Here is a 21725-nt window from a genome sequence, read left to right on the forward strand (position 1 = left end):
CAAGCCACGCTGCTTCTCAGCAAACTAACCTAACATTTGTTGAGTTTTGTAGGTAACACTCACAAATCCCTGAAGAGGCAGAAACGAAGTCTTCAGTTTTCTCTTAACGTTTACGTGACTTTTGAAGGACCTTGTCAACTGTTATATGGGAAGAGAGTGTGAGAGCCAGAAAAACTATTCTATCTTTATTAGTGTGCTACATCCACTAACATCCATGACAACATCACTCTTTTAGTGACCCGAACATGGGAAGGCACTCCTCGGGATGTACGGTGTGAGTTACATCTCTAACAAGGGTTTTATAAAAGCAGCATGGCCTGGTGGAAAGAGCACGGGCCTGGGAGTCAGAAGGCCAGAGTTCTAATCCCAGCTCTGCCACAAATCTGCTGTGTGATCTTGGGCAAGTCACTTAACTTTTCTGTGCCTCAGTTCCCTCATCTGCAAAATGGGGATTCAATACCCATCCCTGCCCACCCTAGTTAGGCTGTGAGCCCCATGTGTGAGCTGATGATCTTGTATCCCTCCCCCACCCCTGCGCTCAGTACAGTGCTTGGCACATAGTAAGTGCTTAAATATCACAATTATTATTAGTCTAACACACCTATGAGATAGATAACTCAAATAGAGAAGCAGCGTGCTCAGTGAAAGAGCCCGGGCTTGGGAGTCAGAGGTCATGGGTTCTAATTCCGACTCCGCCACTTGTCAGCTGTGTGACTTTGGGCAAGCCGCTTCACTTCTCTGTGCCTCAGTTACCTCATCTATAAAATGGGGATTAAGACCGTGAGCTCCATGTGGGACAACCTGATCATCTTGTATTCCCCCCAGCGCTTAGAATAGTGCTTTGCACATAGTAAGTGCTTAACAAATACCATCATTATTAGATAGAAGTCATTTTGCTGACTTTGTAGATCAGGAGATCTTCAGGCCCCTTTAAATGCTGTTATATGATGCCATACTAGCTAATATAAAGTGATCGTTGATAGCCCATTTTATTACTTCTACAATGCCTCAAACCCTCCAACATGGATTTGAGGATATTTTTAGTACTAAAATAAAAATGCCTCTAAAAATAGTTTCTGCCAGTACTAATCAATCAATAGTACTTATTAAACACCTACTGTTTAGGACACCGAGCTAAGAATTGGGGAGAGAACAATAGAGTCAGAAGATAGGTCTTGTACTCTCTCAAGCATGTGGTACAGTGCTCTGCACACAGTGAGTGCTCAATGAATATGATTGATTGATACATGATTCCCTGCCTTTCAAGTTTATAATCTAGAGGGGAGACAGACACAGCTAAGTGCTTAAATAGTAATGGTATGTAAGACAGGTAGACCTCAAGACATGAGTGCTGAGGTGGTGGTTGTGGGGATGTGTGAGAAGCAGCGTGGCTCAGTGGAAAAGAGCAGGGGTTTGGGATTCAGAGGTGATGGGTTCAAATAATAATGTTGGTATTTGTTTAGTGCTTACTATGTGCAGAGCACTGTTCTAAGCGCTGGGGTAGATACAGGGTCATCAGGTTGTCCCACGTGAGACTCACAGTCTTCATCCCCATTTTACAGATGAGGGAACTGAGGCCCAGAGAAGTGACTTGCCCTCAGTCACACAGCTGACAAGTGGCAGAGCCTGGATTCGAACCCATGACCTTTGACTCCAAAGCCCGGGCTCTTTCCACTAAGCCACGCAGCCCCAGCTCAGCCACTCTGTATAACTTCGGGCAAGTCACTTAACTTCTCTGTGCCTCAGTTAACCCATCTGTAAAATGGGGATTAGGACTGTGAGCACCACGTGGGACGACCCGATCACCTTGTATCCTCCGCAGTGCTTAGAACAGTGCTTTGCACATAGTAAGCCTTAACAAATGCCATCGTTATTATATGACCTAGAGAGAAGAAACACTAATTTTAAAAGATTCAGAAAGCTGGGGTTTAGCAGATTTTTGTGGGGAGGGAATTCCAGGCAGGAGGAAGGGTGTGAGCAAGGGAAAAGGAGAGACGGAAGAAGGAAGGGGGGAAAGAGATGAGAATGAGACGCCGGAAGTAGGTTTGCTTGAGAGGGAAAGAAGTGTGAACTGGGGCGTAGTGAGAAAAAGGAGTGGATAAGGAGGGTGTGCCAATAGTTGATGAAAGCCAAAAAATTACTGCTATCCAATGAGCATTCTGTAAAACCACGATGAGTTATTTTAGCACTCAAACAAAAGTTCATTTTACAATAGTTAAGGCACTGCCCTCAAGCTCCTTGCAAAGGAAGCACAACACACCATTGTCCTCCTCAAGCCCTTCTCAAACCGCCTGTCCCGCCGCCCCCACCATCTCTTTCCCCCTCGTGACCCAGCTACCTACTTCATGGACAAAATTGGAGCCTAAAGGTGTGATCTCCCTAAAATCTCCCCTGTTCCCCTCCAATCCCCCTTCCTCCTCCACCCTCCTTGACTCTCCCTATGTTCCCTGCAGTAACTCAGGATGAAATCTCTCACCTCCTAAATCTCACCCCTCCATCTATGCTTCTGTCCCCATCCCTTCATACAGAGCAGCAGCATGGCTCAGTGGAAAGAGCACGGGCTTGGGAGCCAGAGGTCATGGGTTCGAATCCCAGCTCTGCCACTTGGCAGCTGTGTGACTGTGGGCAAGTCACTTCACTTCTCTGGGCCTCAGTTCCCTCATCTGTACAATGGGGATGAAGACTGTGAACCTCACGTGGGGCAACCCGATTACCCTGTATCTCACCCAGCGCTTAGAACAGTGTTCTGCACATATACAAGCGCTTAACAAATACCAACATTATTATTATCAAAACACTCGCTCCATCCCTTCTTCCCTCCTCGACTGCCATCTTCAAATGTTGGCTTTCTAAAAGCTTCTTCCCCACTGCTTTTAAACATGCTTATGTATCCCCTGTCCTAAAAAGATACTCCTCTGACCCCACAGCTCCCTCCAGTTATTACTCCATCTCCCGGGCTCAGTGGAAACAGCCCGGGCTTGGGAGTCAGAGGTCATGGGTTTGAATCCCGACTCTGCCACTTGTCAGTTGTGTGACTGTGGGCAAGTCACTTCACTTCTCGGTGCCTCGGTTACCTCATCGGTAAAATGGGGATGAAGACTGTGAGCCTCATGTGGGACAACCTGATTACCCTGTATCTCCCCCAGCGCTTAGAACAGTGCTCTGCACATAGTAATCACTTAACAAATACTAATATTATTTCTCTCTAAATTTCTTGAGTTGTTTATACTCACTGTCTCCACTTCTTATCCTCCAACTTTCTCCTAGATCCCCTCCAATCTGGTTACCACTCCCTTCACTCCACAGAAACAGCTCCCTCTAAGGTAACCAATAACCTTCTTACCCAAACTGACGGCCTTTACTCCATCCTAGTCCTTCTAGGCCTCTCAGCTACCTTTGACATGGTAGACCACCCCCTTCTTGAAACCTTATCCAACTTTGGATTCATTGACACTCTTCTCTTTTTGGTTCTCCTCTCGTCCCCTCCTTTTCAGTTTCTTTTGCTGGATCCTCTTCTGCCTCTCACCCTCTGACAGTAGAGATCCCTCAAGGCTCAGTTCTAGGTCCCCTTCTATTCTCTCTCTACATCCACTCCCTTAGAGAACTCATTCACTCCCATGGCTTTAATTACCATCTCTACTCAGATGATTTCCAAATCTACATCTCCAGCCCTGACCTCTCACCTTGCCTGCAATCTTGCATTTCCTCCTGCCTTCTAGACCTATCTACTAGGATGCCCTGCCGACACCTGAAATTAATCATAACCAAAACTGAATTTACCTTCCCACCCAAACCCCGTCCTCCCCATATTTCCCATCACTGTGGGCAACACTGCTATCCTACCTCACGATCCTGTAACCTTGGCGTTGTCCTTGACTCATCTCTCTCATTCCATCCACATATTCAGTCCATCATCAAATCCTGTCTGTTCTACCTCCGTAACATTGTTAAAATCCACCTTTTCCTCTCCATCCAAACTTCTACCATGCTAATCCAAGCACTTGGGACAACTTGATTCCCCTGTATCTACCCCAGCGCTTAGAACAGTGCTCTGCACATAGTAAGCGCTTAAATACCAACATTATTATTATCCTATCCCACCTTGACTACTGCATCTGCCTCCTTGCTGATCTCGCTGTCTTGCCCCACTCCAAACTTCTCTCTGCTGCATGAATCATTTATCAACAGTAACATTCAGTTCATGCCTCGCTACTACTCAAGAACATACAAAGGCTGCTGCCTACCCACCTCCACAAAAAACAGAAACTTCTTACCATTATTATTAGTAATAATAATGGTATTTCTTAAGTGCTTACCATGTGCCAGGCAGTGTACTAAGCACTGGAGTGGATATAGACAAATCAGGGTGGACAGTCCCTGTTCCCCATGGGGCTCACAGGCTTCAAAGCACTCAATCATCTTGTCCCATCCTACCTCACCTCACTAATCTCCTACTACAGCCCAGCCCACATTCCGCATCTCCAATACCAGCTTACTCCCTGGGCCCCGATACCTATCTCGCCGCCGCCAAGCAGCATGGATCAGTGGAAAGAGCCCGGGCTTGGGAGTCAGAGGTCCTGGGTTCAAATCCCGGCTCTGCCACTTGTCAGCTGACTGTGGGCAAGTCACTTATCTATGCTTCAGTTACCTCATCTGTAAAATGGGAATTAACTGTGAGCCTCACGTGGGACAACCTGATTACCCTGTATCTACCCCAACACTTAGAACAGTGCTCTGCACATAGTAGGCACTTAATACCAACATTATTATTATTACTTCCTCCCCCTCCATATATGCTAGACCATTTCTTTCCACCCTCAAAGCATTACTAAGATCACATCTCCTCCAAGCAGCCTTCCTTGATTAAGCTCTCTCTTCCCCGGCTGGCTCTCCCTTCTGTGTCTTTGCACTACAATCTGTGATCTTTGGGCATTTGATATTCACCCCAACCCCACAGCATTTATGTACTTATCTTTAAATTCTATATTTATAAATTATTTATTCATATTAATGTTTGTCTCCCCTTCTAGATTGTGATTTCATTATGGGCAGGGAACTGCTAATTCTGTTGTATCATACTCCCCCAAGCGTTTAGTACAGTGCTTTGCACAGAGTAAGCACTGAATAACGATGATTGATTGTCCTGCCTCTCCCTCTCACCTCAAGTGCTGAGAGAGAAGGTGGAGCCCTGGACAACACGGGCTGGAGAAAGGAGCAAAACACGGCCAGCCGAGGAGAGACCTCTACCCATCACCTGCACTCATGGATACAAATAAGCAGCGTGGCTCAGTGGAAAGAGCCTGGGCTTCGGAGTCAGAGGTCATGGGTTCGACTCCCGGCTCTGCCACTTGTCAGCTGTGTGACTGTGGGCAAGTCACTTCACTTCTCTGTGCCTCAGTTACCTCATCTGTATAATGGGGATTACCTGTGAGTCTCCCGTGGGACAACCTGATTACCCTGTATCTACCCCAGCGCTTACAACAGTGCTAGGCACATAGTAAGATACCAAAATACCAAATAACCATGATAATGACAAAAAACAGGATGACAGTTAAAGGGAAAGAGGGTTTAACAACAGGGTCATTTTAAGAGAAAGGGGGCATAAAAGTGAACAGGGGGAGATGTTTTTCTTTCGATTTCCTGAAGCTTCTAGGGCATTTTGTTTTTCAGAGCAATGGGATGAGCTACTTCTCCCATCTTGAAATCCCAGGCTGTGAGAAAGCTCGTTGGAGGAAAGGAAATGGCGACAAGTAATCCTGACTATAAATAGTTACCACAAGCTAAATAATGATTTTAATATTAGAAATTCACTTTTGAGTCTGCAATTTCAGTGGGAATCAGTTCCTTGCAGACAATTGGGCCACAACATTCTAATTTCTTAAAACAAACACTCTGCACTGTTCCCGGAGCCTGAGCACAAAAATGACCCAAGCTCTGTTTCAAAGCAATCTAAAATTCACTAAAATAGATGAACGTAGGAAAGCTACACAGCACACTGTCCATTTCCTCAAGCTTCCATTTCAAATCTAATATCCTATGAATGACTTTTACTGGAAGTCATCTTATGTTGTACGGCATTTGTTATTTTCTTAAAGCAGGGGCAATTTAATGTTCAGAGCAAATTAGAAAAACACTCAGAGTTTTGGCAAGACTGTTCTCCCCGGCTGTTGAACAAGATTTGAGTTTTCAGTTGAGCACTGCAACCCTGAGGGTGAAGGGAAGAGAGTCTTTCTGTAGCACTGGGTCGAAGAACCCGGGATCTGGCCCACAACTGCCAAAGGCCAAGTTACTGAACGGCACCAGTGGTGAAACGGTGGAAATCTAAGCAAATACTGAAGGCCAATACAAATGTACATAATTTAATCCACAGATATAGTAACATCATAAATCTTTTGCCCTTGAACATTGTAAAGCAATGAAAAGGAACACAATTGTCTTAAACACTGCTGCATCCTGGCAGCATACTATCCACTGAAAACGCTCATCCAACAAATTTCAATAGGTGACGGAAGCATGTCAGTGTTACTCTGCTTACCACAGTTTTGCTACACCATGTAGGATAGAATAATCATTACATTAGGAAGTTACCCTTGAGTTTTGAGGCCTTCGTGTGTTTCTTCTCACGGAAACACTATCAACTCTGTCACCTGAACTCCTGAAATTTATACTGTACAATATCGAGTCACTATTCCTTTCAGAAAAGAGCCAAATCCGTATCTGAGCATTTTGCCAAAATTCTAAGTTCATGCTAAAACAGACAATGCAAAGTCACACAGCTTAAGAATAGTAAGTGTAAATGAATAAGAAAACAATTTTACATATTTTACACTTTACAAATGGCATCACTAACACTTTCAACTACAGTCCTCTTCCACATGTTTTCATTCTGTAATAACAGAGTCACGTTTCCTATTAATTTGTATCTTACGCCAAACAATTTTTAAGGACTCCAGAAATTATTAAAAGTTTTCTTCCAAAAATTCTATTTCATTTAGTAAAATTAAGCTGTTCTCTCAAATAAGCTTAAATAACAACAGGCCACATGACATGGGATAACTAAGCTGGGTATAAGTCAGGCACTTTGGAAATTTCACTAGCTTTTTAATGTGAACAGAATAAATCAATTCTTTGGTGCACTAACTGGTATCCTTGTTACTGCACTGTGGTCCTTCCAACCTGCCTAAATTATACACCCAGGGAAATGGGAAATCTTTATTTATACAAAACACAGGATTTAAGCCAAGTTTTTTTTTTCGTTTTTTTTAACGCCCCAGAGATTCTAGCAATTTCACAGCAGCAGTTGAATAAATGATCAAGTAGAAGCACCTGTTGGCCCCGGAATGCTAAACAAGCTTTACACTTTCTTTAATTTTCCACACTTACCATACTCGTTGCATTACAGAAATGCAAGCAACCAAAATGACAATTCCCAAAAGAGAAAGCAAACAAGGAAGTGATGTAAATCGCCGTTTGTCAAACATGTACCTAAGTCTGACCAACAATGACATACGTTAAAGGAAGCAGTTGAAAAGAAGATAGCATTAAGAGCAACTCCAGCTTTCTCACATTATAAATGCATACAAAGTATTAAATATAAAAACAATTTATAAAACACATCAGAATTTTATTGCTTGAAGAATATAGCACGTGAAAGCACAAGAATGTCCAAAAGGAAAAGTCACGAGGATCCAAACATAATATACCGTACATACCAGATGCAGTAAAATATTAACCTGAATTCTGCATCAGAAAAGAGGCATAAAAAAAATCCTAAGTAGCTTAAAGAAAGATTCTTTAAAAATAGAAAGTGTAAAGATGTTACAGTACAAATTAGAAAAAGCCAACACTGCTTATTGACATATTAATTCTCTAGACTAGCTTCATTACCTTTGGTACTTACACCTTTAAAAAAACATTTCCTTAGATCTTGTCCAACATACTTCAAGCAGTCTCCATGAAATAACTTCAGATACTCAAACTGTCTTTTCATTGCATGGAGGGGGTGTATTTAATTAATGCTGGATAACTTTTCACCTTGCTTAAAACTGCAAAGCATCATTCTTAAGTGATCTCAATAACCTTTGATTGTACCTGTCAGCTCTCTATTTAAAATGGCCACAAGATTTTGTCATTAATTCTGTAAAAATACATGTTTTTTCACACCTTCTTGCCCTAGCAATGTAAGGACATGGCTGACACAGGAAAATGGGTCAGCCCAAAATGTGAACCAGAATTTCACAACATTAGATTTCCATGGCTGACAACTACTGTGCTTTACTTGAACCAAAGAACTTTTCATCCATTTTGGGAGGGAGGGGGTGTATTTCATTCAGCCCGTTAAAAGATGTTCCACTCACTCTCTATGTGGTGCCGATCAGCCCAGGGGCAAGTTCACGTAACAATCGAGATTTGTTTTTAAACTACTACCCAATTGGAATTAAGAACACAACAATGTCATTTCAAAAGGTAGTTTAGAAACCTGTTGGTAACCTAGCCAGGAAAATGTTATTATGCTGACAACAATAATCTAACAACTATGGGTTAAATGAAAAGAAATAAAATAAAATAAATCCCTCTTACTGCAAGCATACTTATCCAGTTTCTATTTCCCCTCCTCTTAAATTGGATATTCATGAATCCCAGTTACACCATGAAAGGCAATAGCTTCACCATATTCCACCGATACAATTTAAGAATCTGAACGAGTTTGATTCATGCAATTCACACCATCAAGAACATCAGATAGGAGTGAAACAACCAGGACAGTCCTCAAAACTGGGCAGCGTTGAAATGTAGTATTAGTTGAGATCAAGACTAAATAGATGGCACAATAAAAATCTCGGTTTTTACCACTGTACAAAAAACAAAAGACAATTGAATTTGTACAACTCCTTTTAAACATTCTTTTCCCTAGCTTTGAAGAAGTTTCTCATTTTCCAATTTCTTTTTAAGTGTATATTACTGGAGCACACGCAATATCTACTGCCATTTCTTTAGCCACGTTTTTAAAAGGACAAAAATTCAGCCTCTTGGGAGCTGAATCCTTGACTTTTTTTTCCACTAACCCGCCCCAAAGCCTACTGCATGACTCTACCTCCACCCCACAAAAAAATTAAAAAATTCCCTATGTGTTTTCTTTTATATATATAGTTAAAAGGGCAGAGGATATGCAATTGTAGATTAGAGCTTCTGTATAAATCCCACTGTATTTTATAAACTTTAGTTTATGGTAACACTGCTTTTTATTGATCAAACAAAGGACCTCACTGCTATCTAAAATTTCCATAAACACCATTAAAAATTCAAAATTGATATGATACTGAACCATAAATCTTCAAGAGTTCAAAGGAACAGTTTTTTTTTTTTGACATGTATAGCACACGACAGCTGAAACTCAACAGCAGACATCCTTAGAATACCAGAGGCCAGTCCACCAAGATGCATACAAAATTACAGATTAAGCATTCGTTGCACTGTTTCATTGTGCAGGGAAAGATTTGTGGAGAGGGGATAGAAACGCAGCTGGTGGAATTTCAGATGTCATCTTCATCATCTTCATCCTGAGAAGATCCCGTCTGATTGGATGCACTGGCCGAGGCTGCAGCGAGCTGCGCTTGCTGGGCCGCTTGTTGCATCTGCAGCCATTCTTGCTGGGCCAGTTCTGCCTGCTGCTGTCTAGCCTAAAGGCACACAAAAAGTCTGGTCACGTATGGATTTTGGCAACTTCCGACGAAGCCGTCGAGATTCAATCATTCATTTGTTCGATCTATTTATTGAGCGTTTACTGTCTGCAGAGCACTATATTACGTGCTTGGAAAGTACAATTCAGCAATAGAGGCAATCCCTGCCCACAATGGGCTGACAGTTTAGAAGGGGTGTTTCTAGGTGGTGTTTTTATTATCAAAGCGCCTTGCGTTACTTATTTACTCCTCACAACAATCCTGCCAGGTAGGGTTAGGTGTTATTACCCCCAATTTACAGCTAGGGAAACTGAGGTGTGGGGCGGTTAAGTGACTTGCCCTAGGCCACACAGAGAATGCGTGTCAGAGCTGTGACTCGAACCCAGGACCTCTGTCTTTCGGGCCCGCGGCTCTTCCACTGGGGTAGTTACTCCCATACCCAAATCATCCCTTCGGCTGCAATCGCCCAAGCGAGATCATTTGGGTGGGTGTGAGCCTCGAAATCATTTCAACTGTTCTTTACGTCCTGTGTAAACAGTGACTTTGTTTTTTAATTCATTAAAATGAACTGCCTACTCATGCTACTCGTGAGTAAATGCGAGGGGTAAGCCACAGGATGCAAGACAGAAGACTGTGAGGAAGAGAGCCAAATTCTAGGTTGCGTGCACTGTAATTCCCCTGTCTCGTATTATGCGGTTGAGTTGTTTCCCACCCGTAGCGACATCACGGACACATCTCTCCCAGAACACCCCGCTTTCCATCTGCAATTGTTCTGGTAGTGGATCCATAGAGTTCTCTTAGTAGCTCAGTTTCTCCCTTCATCAATAAGTACAATGAATTTCCACTACAACCCTCTTCAGTAGCCCAGATTGGCTGAACAACGGGTGATAAATAGTGTAGCCCTCATTTTCGGACCCCAGGCCGGGGGCCGCCTCCAACTCGGACAATAGAATTAACGGAAGGAAAATTCAAGTCTCCTTTTTCTGACCACTGAAAGGGGTTAGATCTTCTCCCAGGTTCAGTTCAGGGTACACTCTGTCAGCTGACAACTCGCTAAGGCGGGATTAGAAATATGGTATGAATTAGGAGATGAATTAGGAGAAATTTAACGACATTATGACTATCACCATGCCCTTTCAAACCTGTTGCTATTCTTTGGACGGCCCTGCAGCTGGCACCAGTTCAACAGTCAGACTACTCCCTTACCTTCCATCATTTTATGCCCCAGTTAAAGGAAAATGCAAGGAGGAGGGAGGTGGGTAGGGCAGGAGGGCTGAGGGTGAAAGCTATTATACCCCAATTTACAATAGGGCTTGATTGTATGTAGATGTTTTAGAACAGAGCAGTACTAATTCCCTTCTAGACAACATTTTGGCATAATACAGTGGGACAGGGACTGTGTCTGACCTGATTACCTTATATCTATCCCATTGCTTAGTACTCTGCTTGGTAAGTAGTAACCATTCAACAAATACCATCTTTATGATTATTTTCACAGAAAAGGATTCAAGGGTTTCACTAAGAGTAGTATTTAATCAATGGTATTTATCGAGCACTGGTGTGCAGAACACTGTACTGAGCACTTGGGAGAGTACAATATAAGAATGTTGGAAGACACATTCCCTGCCCACAAGGAACTTATAGTCTAAAAGGGGAGACAGATTGTAATATAAATAAGCTATGGATATGTACGTAAGTGCCATGGGGGGAATGAAAATCCAAGGGCAGAGGTGAAGAGGAAATGAGGGGTTTACTGAGGAAGGCCTCTTAGGAGATATATTTTTAATAAAGCTTGAAGGTGGGGACATTGATCATCTGTTGGATATAAATGGGGAGGAAGGATGTGGGAAAGGGGTCGGTGGCAAGATAGACGAGATCGAGGTACAGTGAACAGGTTGACATTAGAGGAGCGAAGCATGTGGGCTGGGCTGTAGTAAGAAATTAGAGGGGTGAAGTAAGAGGGGTCAAGGTAATTGAGTGCTTTAGAGGGGATGGTAAGGAGTTGCTATTTGATGTGGAATGGAAGGACAACTACTGGAGGCTTCTGAGGAGTGGGGAAACGTCGACTGAGCGTTTCTGTAGAAAAAGGATCCAGGCAGCAGAGTATGGACTCAGAGCGGGAGAGACAGGAGGTCGGAAGGAGGCTGATACAATAATCAAGGCGGGATATATTGAGTGCTTGGAGTAACGTGATAGCAGTTTGGATGGAGAGGAAAGGGTGAAGGGTGATGTAGTGAAGCTTGAATTGACAGGATCTGGTGACAGACTGAATACGTGCGTGGAATGAAAGAGGTGGGTCGAAGGTAATGTCAAGGTTACAGGCTTGTGAAACAGGGAGGATGGTGGTGTTGCCCACAGTTATGGGAATTCGGTGGAGGGCAGGGTATGGGTGGGAAGATGAGGAGGTCTATTTTGAACACGTTAAACGTTGGCAGGACATCCAAATAGAGATGTCCTGAAGGCAGGATGAAATAGACGGCGGAGGACAAGAAAGAAAAGGGCTGGAGATGTAGATTTGGGAATCATCCACAGAGAGATAGTAGTTAAAACCTTGGGAGTGAATGAGTTCTCCTAAGGAGTAGGTGTAAATGGTGAATAGAAGGGGACTCAAAACTGAGCCATGAGGGATTCCTGCAGTTACAAGGTGGGAGGCGGAGAAGGAGCCTAAAAAAGAGATTGAGAAGGAGAAGAGGGGAGAACCAGGAGAAGACAATCAGCGAAGCCAAAGTTGGATAATGTTTCCAGGAGAAGTGGGTCGCCATCATTGCTGAAGGCAACTGAGAGGTCCAGGAGGATTAGAATGGAGGAAAGCCCATTGGATTAGGACCGTTCGTGACACCACAAAATTCTGCTTTCCACTCCTGAGGAAAACTGTTTGTAAGATGGAATATACAGCCCACATTTCTAAGATGTTTAGCCCTATTAGAAGAACATTAGCAAGTAGTGGGTATCATCCAATTCAAAGCTCCTTGTGGACAGGAACCACTGTACTCTCCCAAGTACTTAGTAAAGTGCTCAGCACATAATAAGCATTCATAAAACCCTTTGATTGATTGAATTATTCAGTTATTCAACCACGGAAGTATTTGTCTTCCCATTCCAAAAGCCTAAAATTATTGAGGAATTGGCTTAACTGCTGCATCCCACAAATCCACCATTGCTCTGGGGTCTGTTTTAGGCACAAATAGAACCTTATTATGGAAGTCTTCAGCTGCCCACGACCACCACACTACTGGGTACAGAATGCTGTATTAAGCACTTAGGAATACACAACAGAAGCACCGTGGCCTAGTAGGTAAAGCATGGGCCTTGAGACCTGTGGTTCTAATATCAGCTTGACCACTTGTCTGCTGTGTGACCTTGGGCTAATCACTTTCCTTCGCTGTGCCTCAATTCCCTCATCTGTAAAATGGGGATTAAGACTGTGAGCCCCAAGTGATGATGGTATTTGTTAAGCGCTGATTGTGTCCAACCTGATTAGCTGGCAACTATCCCAGCGCTCAGTACAGTATCTGGCACATAGAAAGCGCTTAACAAATATCAAGAAAAAAAATTCAGTCCCCTGCCTTCAATAGCTTGGAATTTAATGGAAGTCAAAATTTTGCCTGGCAACAGTCCAGTCCACACTCATAAAACTAAACACTCAGAAACAGCCCAGAGAAGGTGAGGACCAATACTAAATTTATACTGGAGAACAGCCAGGCACTGCATAAGGGCAACTCGCCAGGCTCTGCCACTGAATGAAATTTCTCCTGGCCAGAAGGCTAGTGTTCAAGTGGGGGATTAGAAGCATGGTGAGAAGGAGGTACGGCTCGAGAAGCACCCTTGATCAAATGCCTAAAGAAGCTGTAGGTCCTCAAAACAATGCTCCTTGTGAGTCGCATGACTATGTCCTGGCATGCAATAAATCTTAAATGCCCAGGCAGTCCAAGACAGGTCCTGGAGCTCAGCCCACAGGCCACAGGGAAGAGCCTCAGCAAGTCCTAATCCAAGTTAAACTCTGCCAAGGCAGGAACTGAATACATACTCTGTTCCACTGTACATGTGTGGGGTGGTGGGGAGGGGGGAAGAGAAGAAAAAAGGGGGAGAGAAGAGAGAGAAAGGGGGAGAGAGAGGACATTAACTCTATTGGCTTGGGATGCTGTTCATAAGGGTTTGAACTGACCTTTGAAGAGGAGAATATTAAGAATAGGAAAAAGAACAAGAGTGAAAGACAGGAAGATGCCTGCAGGGAAAGGCGCCAACAGAGGAGGCCAGAGCTACTGACTGATGCAAAATAGGGTCCGAAAAGCATGGACAGGAGAGGCACAGAGAGCCAGAAGCAAGTTTCAGAAATAGGCACTTAAACCCTTTTGACCTGGAGCGCCAAAAAAGTGCTCAGCAATTTCTTCGCTCACATTTTCAAACGTTCTTCAAGGTAACATTTACAGAATTAGCATCAATCCTTTTCTGAGTTGAATTTTAAAACCTATGAATGAATACAAAATGTTCATCTTCATAACCAGTGCTTACTGAGTAGGTCCTTGGGGTACATACCACTGAAGTAAAAGGCACCTTTGGTAAGTACTTTTGATTGTGTTTGAACTTTTGACCTTAGTTAATGGAATCTCTAATTTTACTCATTTCACTTTCTATTAAAGATTATTCTTAGACAGTCCACACTAGATATCAATAAAATGTAGCACTTATTTTAACTGCAATGCACATTAGAAAAATCCTTTCAAATTACTGGGGGAAGAAGTAAACAATATTTAAAAATGATACTCTCAGGTAAGGTCAGGTCATAGAGAAACGGCATACCCTAGTGCATGGAAAGCCCAGGACCGGGACTTAGAGAACATGGGTTCTAACCCTAGCTCTGCTGTTTGTTGCTATGTGACCTGGGGAAAGTCACTTAACTTCTTTGTGCCTCTGTTTCCTCATCTGTAAAATGGGAATAAAATTTCGGCTCTCCCTACCATTTAGTTTGTGAGGCCCAACTGAGACAGGGATTGTCTTGATCTGACTGTATTGTATTTACCCCAGCAGTTAGCACATAGTAAGCATTTAACAAATACCCCAATTATTATTATTAGTTCTCCTCTTTTCTACTAATTTCCCCTAATTCTTGGCAATTCAAGAGTACGGCTCTGAACCCTGCTCACTCACTGTTATTCTGAGAAGCAGTGTGACCTATTGAAGAGAACACAACCTGTGGGTCAGAAGGACCTGGGTTCATTCATTCATTCAGTAGTATTTAGTGAGCGCTTAGTATGTGCAGAGTACTGTACTAAGCGCTTGGAATGTACAATTCGGGGGTTCTAATCATTGCTCTACCATTTGCTTGCTGTGTGACCTTGATCAAATCACTTAACTTCTCTGGGCCTCGGATTCCTCAACTGTAAAATGGGGACATTTGTTCTCCTTCCTACTTAAGCTGTAAACCCCATGTGGGACAGGGACTGTGTCTAACCTAATTAATTTGTATCTACCCCAACGCTTAAAACAGCTTTTGACACATAGTAAACGCTAACAGCCCTCTTCATCTACTCACTCTTTAATAGCTTCTTCCCCACTGCTTTCAAAAATGCCCACATCCCTATCCTAAAAAACTCCCTTGACCCACGGCTCCCTCCAGTAATTGCCCCATTTCCCTCCTTCTATTCCTCTCCAAACTCGTTGAGTGAGTTGCCTACACCCTGTCTCAAATTTCTCTCCTCCAGTTCTCTTCTTGACCCCCTCCAATCTGGCTCTATCCACTTAACTTCACAGAAACCGCCTTCTCAAAGATCCTCATGATCTCCTATTTGCCAAATCCAACAGCTTCTACTCCATCCTAAACCTCTTCAATCTCTCAGCTGCCTTCGACACTGAGGACCATCCTCTTCTCCCGAAAACGTTATCCAATCTTGGCTTCGCTGTCCCTGTCCTCGCCTGGTTCTCCTCTTGTCTCTTTGGCCATTCATTCTCAGCCTCCTTTGCGGGCTCCTCCTCTGCCTCCCACTCCTCAAGGTTCAGTTCTGGGTCCTCTTCTATTCTCCATCTACACCCACTCCCTTGGAGAACTCATTCACTTCCGTGGTGGTTTCAATTACCACCTCTATGCGGCTGATACCCAAATTTACATCACCTCCCCCGATCTCTCTCCAGGCTCGCACCTCCTCCTGCCTTCAAGACATCTCGACTTGGATTTCCTCCCATCACCTCAAACTTAACATGTCCAAAATGGAGCTCCTTATCTTCCTACTCAAACCTGTCCTCCCTGTGACTTTCCCATCACTGTAGACGGTGCCACCCTCCTTCCTGTCTCACAAGCCCGGAACCTCGGTATCATCCTTGACTCCTCTCTCATTCAACCCACACATTTTATTCAAACTCACCACTAAATCTTGTCGGTCCCACCTTCACAACTGCTAAAATCTGCCCTTTCCTCTCCATCCAAACTGCCACGTTAAAACAATCAATTATCCTAGATTATTGCATCAGCCTCCTTGCTGACCCCCCAACCTCCTGTCTCTCCTGACTCCAGTCCATACTTTACTCTGCTTCCCGGATCATCTTTCTGCAAAAATGTGTGTTTGTGATAGGCCATGTCACTCCCCTCCTCAAAAATCTCCAGTGGTTGCTTATCTATCTCCATATCAAAAAAACCCTCACCATTGTCTTTAAGGCAGTCCAACACCTTGCCCCCTTGCCCCCTCCTACCTCACCTCGCTTCTCTCCTTCTACAACCTGGCCTGCACACTTCGCTCCTCTAGTTCTTCCCTTCTCATTGTGCCTCCATCTCTCCTGTCTCGATGCTGACCCCCAGCCCACGTCCTGCCTCTGGCCTGCAACGCCCTCCCCTTCTCAAATCCGTCAGACAATGACTCTCCCCCCGAATCAAAGCCTTATTAAAGAGTCCAGCCCAGACTAAGCCCCACTTTTCCTCATCTCCCACTCCCTTCTGCGTCACTCTGACTTGCTCCCTTTGCTCTTCCCCCCTCCCAGCCCCACAGCACTTATGTACGGATCTGTCATTTTATGTATTTGTATTGTTGTCTGTCTCCCCCCTCCAGACTGTAAGTTTGTTGTGGGCAGGGAATGTGACTGCTTAATGTTGTACTGTACTCTCCCAAGTGCTTAGTACAGTGCTCTGCACCCAGTAAGCGCTCAATAAATACGACTGAATGAACACCATTAAAAAACTCCTCTAAAAAACACTTCAACCATCTGCAATTAGGTCGCAAGTATTTCCACATCTTTAAAGTGCACTGTTAGCAATCCGTGAGGTTTCATTCTTATTACACTCAATCAGCACTAGAGCTCTGCTTGTGAAGCATGAAGACTGAGCTAATGAGTCATGAGAACAGGACATGGAAAGGAGAGGTGGGAAGGCAGGACCAAGAGAAGGTTTGAGGGGGAGAGCAGGGATTAGAGATCTGAAGGGGCCTTAGTGTATCTTGTGAAGGGAAAATAATTTTTTTTTTTTTTACAAGTATTTGTGAAGCGCTTCCTATATGCCAGGCACTGTACTAAGTATTAGAATAGACAAAAGCTAATCAGGTTGGACTAAGCCCGTCCACATCATTCGATCCTTTCATTCAGTCGTATTTATTGACCCCTCACTGTGTGGAAAACATTGCTCTAAGTGCCTGGGAGAGTACAATATAACAATAACCAGACACAGTCTCTGCCCACAGTGAGTCTATGGTCTTAATCCCCATTTTATGGATGAGGCAACTGAGGCTCAGAGAAGTGAAGTGACTTGCCCAAAGTCACACAGCGGACATGCGGCGGAGTCCCAGGTCCGTGTTCTATCCACTAGGCCACACTGCTTCTCGTGATGTGGTGAGTAGAAAAAAACAGGCATCCTACAATGCAGTGTTGAGGCAGTGATTGTTCATCCAAGATCCAAGAGATTTCAGAGTCTGGGAACACAAATGTCTTCAGAGGGATCTATTGGTCATTCGAAGAAATTACAAGGCTCTGGAATTCATGTGGAAATCAAGTGATTTTCACAGGGTTGGCAACTTGGCTGAATGGGTGCCAGGGTGGCCAATCTCTAATCAGTGGAGATCGAGGAAGCTGGCCTACTGGTACACAAAGAGGAGTTTCACTTTTAGGGGCAAACCATTTTGTGTTCCTACAATGGTGTGGCCGGCTTAAGCCGCCCCATGGGAACCGATTCTTGTTAATAATAATTGTGGTATTTGTTAAGTGCTTACTATGTGCCAGGCACTATAATAATAATAATGATGGCATTTGTTAAGCACTTACTATGTGCCAGGTACCGTACTAAGGCTGGGGTAGATATATGGTAATCTGGCTGGACACAGTCACTGTCCCATATGGGGCTCTTAGTCTTAATCCCCATTTTACAGATGAGGTAACTGAAACCCAGAGAAGTGAAGTGACTTGTCCACAGTCACACAGCTGACAAGTGGCTGAGTGGGGATTAGAATCCAGGTCCTCCTGACTCCCAGGCCTGTGCTCTATCCACTAAGCCGTGTTAATCCATCCTGGCTGAGCAAAAGCCCACTGACACGAGGCCATTCAGCCCGATCCCATCCTGCCTCCAAGAGATCTTCACCACCATTCCCCTATCCCGCTCTAGCTCAGTCTAACTTCCTCTAAGGCAAGGGCCAGCAACTGCCTGCCTCAGCAGGGATCGAGTCACCAGCCGCTCCTCCGGAAAAACAGAAGGAGACTCAGACAGTCTACCGTCTGCCGGTCGCTCTCTGGGGCGAGGCTGGGGTTTGCCGAGCCACACGTGGCTTGAGAACCATAGGTTGCTGACTCCTGCTCCGAGGGGAAGCGCAGGGCAGAGGTGGCTGGTGAGGGGAACCCGCCGCAAAAATGGAATGTGCAGTCAAGTGAAAATTACCACCATTATTATGGTAATAATATTTGTGGTTCCTGTTAAGCACTTACTATGTGCCAAGCACTGCACTAAGCGCTCAATAAATACTATTGAATGAATGGTAGATACAAGATAATCAGTCAGGTCCCACATGGGGCTCACGGCCTAAGAAGGAGGAAAGGAGGGAGAACAGGCACTGAATCTCCATTTTGCAGATGAAGGAACGGAAGCACAGACAAGTCAAATGACTTGCCCAGGGTCACACAGCAGACAAGTGGCAGAGCTGGGATTACAACCCAGGTCTTCTGACCCTCAGATTCTTGCTCCTTCCACAAGGCCACGCCGCTTTTCCTTCCGAGGCTGCTAAAGGCAGGTAGGCAGGAAGAATGGGAAGGAAGGAGGACCTCCCTTTCCCAGTGACTCCTTTGGCCAGGTGTCGAAAAGTGCTGCTGAGAGCAGCCACCAAAGGGGTTTTTTGGTGCCCCAAACTGGTAAAACCAGTAACTGTTACACTAGGTTGCCGATGATTAGCATTTTTCAAAAGATCAAGAATCATCATTTTCATCCCAAAACTTGCCTGGCTTTTGAGAGGTGTGTTTCTAAATTTCCACCTTAAGGCAAATCCTTATAAAAACACACCAGATTTACCACAGCTATTTCTGAAAAAATATTTTGCTACCATCACTTATAACTATTTCACAAGTCAGACTGATTTCCACAACCAAATAAATCCCTTAAATTTCTCAAGATGCTGGGCTTTTTTATTGGCAGCACATAAAGCAGGCATTTTAGTGTCTGAAAACCTTAGTAAGATCCATACCAATTTTATACAAAACAGGAGCTTCCTGGGACTTAATGTAAAACCATAAAAACTGCATCACTTACTTTTGCAAACAACTCCTGTTGCTGCCTTAGCAGCTCTTCTTCGGGAATGCCGAGGTTTTCCAAACGAGAACTGGCCTTTCTTCTTTTTAGTGCTACTGTTTTGCATTCTTGTAAGACTTCTTTTACTTCACTAATATAGGAGCCAAAGCCCAAGCTTTCTAGTGCTGAGATGGGGAAAAAAAAAGACAAACACATCCACACACACACAAAAAAAAACAGTAAGTTTCCATATAGCATATTTTCCACTAACGACTAAGATTTTGGCGTGCTTGAGTTTTTTCTGTAATAACTCTCTTTATCTATTTTATAGCTACATGCTGGTTGGTGAATATAAAAACTTGCCACAACTTTAATTTGCCAAAGGTTAAACACAAATCAGTTGCTAGAACCAATTTCGAAACTCTCACTTCCATTTTTCCCAGTAACTAAAATTTTAATAAGGCCAGCCGTGAAAGAAGTTCCAACCTAAGCAAGGACATGTGGTTTCAGTAAGCTGGATTTTTCACATACCACCCACCGACAGAATAAGTCATGACCCACGGAAGTAATCACACTCAAAGGACACATATTTGAAACATTCATTGTTCTACATGGCGTCTCTTGCTCAGAAGAGTTTAAGCCTGCTCTTCTGTTTCAGAAGGATAGACTGAATATACAAAGCTCTTCCTTTGTGGAAATATAACTTTCTTTTTTTTAGATAAAATCAGAAATGGCTAATAAGTTCAACACAGATCAGTGGAAGAGGCCCATGATAAGCCATGTACATGTGGAGTCAACAGGCTTTTCCCAAAGGGTTAGCAGGAAGCAGTGGAAAGACAAATTACAAATGATGTGGAGCTAAGGATGGGGGAGGGGGACAGCGAGGTAAAGATGTACTTTATTCTACTTCCCTGTTCTTTCCAAATGAGAGAAAAGCCTGCAGAGGAAGAAGTAGGGGCTCTTAAAGGTTACAGAATAATTTTACGAACAGGGTTTTCCCCTGCTTCACGTCATTTTAGATTTGTTACATCGTCCCCTGTTCACCAGTCTCATAAATAGTACACTTGTTCATCCACGCTAACAGTGAAACCCAGAAGCAATGATTATTAAAATGATGACGATGATGTTATCTGTGGTGTTTGTTTAGCGCTTATTAAGTGCCAAGCATTGTACTAAGAGGTGGGATACAAAGAAGATATTAAGGTCTGACAGAATCCCTGTCCCATATGGGGTTCACAGCCTAAGGGGAAGTTAATTAAATGGTTAACTGTGAACTCCTTCTACCTCCAAATCAATCAATCAATGGTTCTTCTTGAGTGCTTACTGTGGGAAGAGCATTGTACTAAGTGTTTGGGAGTGTACGATACAACAGAATTAGCAGACACATACCCTGGCCATAACAAGCTCACACCACACCACCACTCTTCCCATATTCAGAGCTTTAAGATCACATCTCCTCCAAGAGGTATTTCCCCAATTAAGCTCTCTTTTCCGACTCCATCTACAACGTCTACGTTGTCTAAGCACCCATTGGGCATTTGGTATTTAACCTCCCCCGCCGCCCCCGACCCCCGATTCCCATACCTCATATGTACCTATCTATAAATTATTTAAATTAATTTCCATCTCCCCCTCTAGCCTGGAAACCCACTGTAGGTTGGGATCGTATCTACCAACTCTGTTGTATTATACACTCCCGAGCACTTAGCTACAGTGCTCTGCATTCTGGGAGCAACCATGTAGGACAAGGACTGCGTGTCTGACTTGATTATCTCGTGTCTACCTGAGCACTTCGTGCGGTGTTTGGCTCACAGAACACTTTTAAAATACTTTTTTAGTATTATAACAAGTGCAATTCTACCATACCCACAGTGCCAGGGGACTGGTTTTGCCCACATTTTCCAGAAACGACCGGGGCATTCTAGGAGAAGACTGGCTTCTCAGTCAATAGTGACAAAGCCCCACCCTCTTGAGGGCAGGGGCAAGTTCCCATTAAGGACTTGGGGAGAAAGTTCAGTTTACCTTCCTGCGTTGTATGGTTTAGATTAGATCCTGGTTGGGGCCACACCACAGGAAGAGTTTCATATGGAATCTATTACCTCTCTGTTTAATCAGCTTTAGCTGCGGTAAAAAGAAAGCAAGGTTGAGCTAATTTGGGGTCATTTTTAATAAAAATAACAATGTTGGTATTTGTTAAGGGCTTACTGTGTGCCGACACTGTTCTAAGCGCTGGGGTAGATACAGGGTAATCAGGTTGTACTTCTACTCTGAACTCTTTTCTAGTCACTTCCCCACAGCATGCCTTTAGATAGCTATACAGCTAAGCACTTGGACAGAACCCCAAGAAGACAACCAACAAG

At 43.8% G+C, this 21725-nt stretch overlaps 1 protein-coding gene across 1 annotated transcript in view; it reads right to left on the reverse strand.

The window, feature by feature from the left end:
• Positions 1 to 6338: 6338 nt before the first annotated feature.
• Positions 6339 to 21725, reverse strand: part of DR1 (down-regulator of transcription 1) — a 28640-nt gene continuing 13253 nt past the window's right edge. The window contains exons 2-3 of the mRNA XM_029062969.2: positions 19387 to 19550; positions 6339 to 9680 (exon numbers count right to left, since the gene is read on the reverse strand). Coding sequence (XP_028918802.1) covers positions 9534 to 9680; positions 19387 to 19550 — 311 coding nt within the window. The 3' untranslated portion in view covers positions 6339 to 9533. The remainder of the gene's footprint in view (positions 9681 to 19386; positions 19551 to 21725) is intronic.

This window comes from Ornithorhynchus anatinus, chromosome 4 (genome assembly GCF_004115215.2).
Source record: "Ornithorhynchus anatinus isolate Pmale09 chromosome 4, mOrnAna1.pri.v4, whole genome shotgun sequence".
NCBI lineage: Eukaryota > Metazoa > Chordata > Mammalia > Monotremata > Ornithorhynchidae > Ornithorhynchus > Ornithorhynchus anatinus.